The 5,425-nt window shown below is 27.4% G+C and overlaps 1 protein-coding gene across 1 annotated transcript in view; it reads right to left on the bottom strand.

Annotated features, from left to right (window-relative positions):
* LOC111088052 (von Willebrand factor-like) overlaps positions 1–5,425 on the bottom strand; it is a 40,325-nt gene that overhangs the window by 29,128 nt on the left and 5,772 nt on the right. Inside the window, exons 3-6 of the mRNA XM_022396905.1 lie at positions 4,405–4,596; positions 4,052–4,108; positions 2,509–2,869; positions 905–1,086 (exon numbers count right to left, since the gene is read on the bottom strand). Coding sequence (XP_022252613.1) covers positions 905–1,086; positions 2,509–2,869; positions 4,052–4,108; positions 4,405–4,596 — 792 coding nt within the window. The remainder of the gene's footprint in view (positions 1–904; positions 1,087–2,508; positions 2,870–4,051; positions 4,109–4,404; positions 4,597–5,425) is intronic.

Raw genomic sequence — 5,425 nt, 5'->3', positions numbered from 1 at the left:
ATGACAACCCCTCCATCCCAGGCACCATTCTAATAATCCTTCTCTGAACCCTTTCCAACAATTAAATGTCCTTTCTAAGGTAAGGAAACACAAGACTGAACATAATATTCCAAATGTGGCACAACCAGTGACCTGTACAATGAAATTATAACCTCTTTAGACTTGTATTCAATATTTCTGTAGATACAACCTAAAATCCTATTTGCCCTACCACTAGCTACAGCACACTGCTTGGATGAGACTGATCAACTATTACACAAAGATCTCTTTCTTTCATGACACTATTATGGTAATTTTCAACGAAATTATACTTATAATTCAAATTATGATAACCCACATGTATTATCTTGTATTTTATTATAATTAAAATCCATTTGCCATTTATTTGCCCAACTCACTAAATGATCTAAATCCTTTTGTAAATCAGCAGCATCCTCTTCACGGCTAGCAATACCCAAGACCTTAACGTTATCTGCAAATTTAAGTAATTTATTTACTATTCTTTCATCTAAACTGTTTATTTGTAAGCTTCCATTCACACTATTGATTTGATGCCACTTCTCTTTAAACTAAACTGTTTATTTGTACGTGGACAACACATCACACTGCCAGCTGTCACCAAAAGCAACATTCAGTTATATTCACAACACACTAAAACATTTGCTAACATTTTTCTGTCTTAATAAGAAACTATTTCGTTATTTGAGTTTTACTAGTAGGAGTCACATCAATTATAGTTTTACAATGGAACAGTTCAAAGATACAAAAAATTACTTTATTAAATGCATCACTTTGTCATAATTCATTATAAATATACTTATATATTAATATAAAATGTACTGCAAACACATATATTTTCATAAATGTTTGAATTATTTAAAAATTAAACTTATTTGAGGCTTACCACCAAGGTCATTCATTTTCCAGCTGTTTGCAAAAGCTGACACTGATCCACCAGCTTGACCATTAACTAACTCAAAGTCATTCTCTTTACTTCCATCAAAGCGACCACAAAGCCCTGAAGTCTTATTTTTTAGGGAAGATGCAAGTGAAAGCAGTACTGTATCTTCTCCATTCCACTTTAAGCTGAGACCAAAACATCAGTATTACACTCCTACACAGCAGTTGTTCCTTCTTTACTTGTAATATTTGTTCAACATTAAAACACACTGGTTTTTGTATTATTCAGTTTCCAATTCTCTGATAACTGAGACCAGTAGTAACAATAAAAATCAGTGTGAATAAATGCAAGAAAGTATACTAAAACAATCAGAATACAACAATAAAAATCAATTTGAAAAATGCAAGTAAACATGCTAAAATAATTAAAATGCAACAATGAAAGTCAGTATTAACTGGAAGTAAATATGCTTGGACAATCAAAATGCAAGAGTGAAAGTCAATATGAACAACTGTAAGTAAATATGCTACAACAATCAACATGCACTAATGAAAATAAGTGTGAACAAATGCAAGTAAACATGCTAAAACCATCAAAATGCAATAATGAAAATCAATGTGCACAATGAAAGTAAACATACTAAAACAACATGCAACAATGAGAGTCAGTGTGAGTAACTGCCTGTAAATATGCTAAAACAACTACATTATCAGGACAAGTATAACACACAAATTACAGTTATTATTTATATTAAGAATTATTTTATTACCAAAATTATCAAATAAAAACTTCAGACTGGAACTGCTACAACATTAAACATGTAAAGCATCACTAAAAAAGGTATTATACAAGTATCACTTAAAAAACCAACATGTCAGTATTAGCATGAAAAGTTACATTATTATATTAATCAACAAAATTTATTGTAGTGAAAATAGTAATATCACAACACAATTTACAATAATAATGACTATATTAGTTAAATATTTATTGTAGTGAAAATACTGACATTATAATGCAATCTACACTAACCACTACAACTAACACTATAATATTAGTGTATAAAGTGACACAGATAAATTAGTCAACAAAGTTAATTGTAGTAAAAATGCTAACATCAAAACATAATCTGCAAAATAGCCACATCAATTAACATTTCAATATTAGTGTATAATGTAACACTGATAAATTAGTTCACAAAATTTAGAATGGTGGAAATACACACATCACAACAAAATCTACAATAACTACTTCAATTAGCACATCAAGATCTGTATAAAAAAATGACATTTTCTGTTGACTAGTAAAGAAAATGGAATCAGAATCTATAACAACTATTCAACCACAGTGATAACTTTGTTATGATTAACTTTACAATTATAACTTGAATCTATTCATCCAAACCAAATTAACAAAATTTTGCTGTTAAACTCTACTCCTCATGTCCTTCTTCATTCAGTTTTGCTTCCTATTCCAATGATTGTCTTCTTAACAAAGTGAAAGTAACATAATACTAATCACTCCTACATTTCTAAAATAATCTCATATGATCTTGGTAATCCAAATTCAGTATATTTCTGTAATCCTAATCATTAAAAGGAACTCACCTGAATCCTAAGGAGCTTTTAATAACCAGGTATCCTGCAATTTTCTCCAGTAACAGACCACCAGATGTGCTAGGAACAGAAATTTCTTCTGTCCCATGGTAGACAGTAGCTTTTTTTTGAGAGTACATCAGCTTATACTTCTCTCCACCCAAATATATCACTATAAGTCTATGACATATCCGGCTACTGACACAACTAGGATCATTCTTTATGTGTATGCTGAATGTGTTATCACGCGAGTCTTTAGCTAAAACATAGGCACATGGACCTTGGAAACTGTACATACTACCATCAAAGGTTCGGTAATGAAATTGACCCCATGTTGCACACACACCACTGTGCTTTTGATCATCTACTCCAACTGAAAAATTGAAAAAAAAATAGCTTCAATGTGGTGGTATTAAATATTACAATTAATGATGTTACTTAATATTCAGTTTTGTTTTACTGTATCTAAGACCACTAAACGTATTAAATATTACAATTAATAATGTTACATAATATTCAGTTTTGTGTTTTACTGTATATAACATCACTAAATGTATTAAAGATTACAATTAATAATGTTACTTAATATTCAGTTTTGTTTTACTTTACGTAACACCACTAAACATATTAAATATTACAATTAATAATGTTACACAATATTCAGTTTTGTGTTTTACTGTATATAACATCACTAAATGTATTAAAGATTACAATTAATAATGTTACATAATATTCAGTTTTATGTTTTACTGTATATAACATCACTAAACGTATTAAAGATTACAATTAATATTGTTACATAATATTCAGTTTTGTGTTTTACTGTATATAACACCACTAAACATATTAAATATTATAATTAATAATGTTACATAATATTCAGTTTTGTTTTACTGTATCTAACACCACTAAACATATTAAAGATTACAATTAATAATGTTACATAATATTCAGTTTTGTTTTACTTTATGTAACACCACTAAACATATTAAATATTATAATTAATAATGTTACATAATATTCAGTTTTGTGTTTTACTGTATATAACATCACTAAATGTATTAAAGATTACAATTAATAATGTTACATAATATTCAGTTTTGTTTTACTGTATCTAACACCACTAAACATATTAAAGATTACAATTAATTACACATAACATTATGTTTTCGAAAAACACTGTGCAGCACTCGTCATCCAATCTTGTACATTAAATTCCAAGTTTAATTTCTAATAAGTAAGCAGTTATTAAAAACTGCTCTCTGTATAGTTTTTTGAATTATTACATTATTACAAGACATGATTATAAAATATCAACTGAAAGAAAGGAGCTTCATTACAGTCAAAAATTTGTCAAACTGCAGATATAAATTTGGCTGTTTTTTTTTGTCAAATTGCAATAAATACTTTTATCCAAAATGTTTTCTGTAAAGATGAAGCAATATACTTTGTTCTAACACTCTCCAAATACACAGTTATATATATATATATATATATATATAGTGTAATTATTACTCATAATTCTTCTTTTGCTACCTTAAACTTAATAACTTACTTGTTTTAATTTTCTCAGCAGGAAAATATGGACTTCCCGTTGGATGGATCACATTCACTAGAAAATTAGAATTACCTTTCTAAATTCAAGGACTTTGACAATCAAAACAAAAAAGTCAATGTAATCATTCTCTTGATTATTTCTTGTTAGATTTAAACAAGTTGACATATGGAAGTTACTAATCCTAAAAAAATAATTACCATAAATGTATAGCTTACCACAACATACAAATTTATTACACCAATTAAGTAATGAAAAAGTAAGCCCCACACAGGTATACAACATAGCATAATAGTACTAACATACAATACCCTTCATGACAGTTAATAGCTTATACCAACGTAAAATCTTACCAGGAATGCACTTAGGGGCTGTAGCTGGGTTCCATGTTCCCTCTACACTACAAGTATAGATGTCAGCAGGCTGGGATTCAAACTCTGTACCTTGAGCACAGTTTAAAGAACATTTGGTTTCTTGCTGGGTGTGATTACACTGCCATGATCCAATAAACTTCAGTGAATCAGATGGATTGCAGATTGATGTGTCTGATATAATAAATCAGAGCTACTATTAGCACAGAAAATAAATATAATAAATCCATGCTATTATTAACATACAAAATAAATATAATAAATCAGTTAGTATTAACACAGAAAATAAGTATAATAAATCAGTTAGTATTAACACAGAAAATAAGTATAATAAATCAGAGCTACTATAAACACACAAAATAAATATACTAATCAATCAGAGCTACTATTAGCACACAAAATAAATACAATAAATTTAAGCTATTATTAACACACAAAATAAACATAATAAATCAGAACTACTATCAGTACACAAAATTAATATAATAAATGAGAGCTATTATTAACACACTAAACAAATATAATAAATCAGTTATTATTAACACATAAGATAAATATAATAAATTAGAGCTATTATTAACACATAAGATAAATATAATAAATGAGAGCTATTATTAACACACAAAACAAATATAATAAATGAGAGTTATTACTAACACACAAAATAAATATAATAAATTCAAGCTATTATTAACACACAAAACAAATATAATAAATCAGAGTTATTATTAACACATAAGATAAATATAATAAATGAGAGCTATTATTAACACACAAAACAAATATAATAAATCAGTTATTATTAACACATAAGATAAATATAATAAATGAGAGCTATTATTAACACACAAAACAAATATAATGAGAGTTATTACTAACACACAAAATAAATATAATAAATCAGAGTTATTAACACATAAGATAAATATAATAAATGAGAGCTATTATTTACACACAAAACAAATATAATAAATGATAGCTATTATTAATACACAAAACAAAT

Source organism: Limulus polyphemus, unplaced genomic scaffold, assembly GCF_000517525.1.
Source record: "Limulus polyphemus unplaced genomic scaffold, Limulus_polyphemus-2.1.2 Scaffold3056, whole genome shotgun sequence".
In the NCBI taxonomy this organism is placed as follows: domain Eukaryota; kingdom Metazoa; phylum Arthropoda; class Merostomata; order Xiphosura; family Limulidae; genus Limulus; species Limulus polyphemus.
This window is presented reverse-complemented; position numbering and strand designations above follow the sequence as displayed.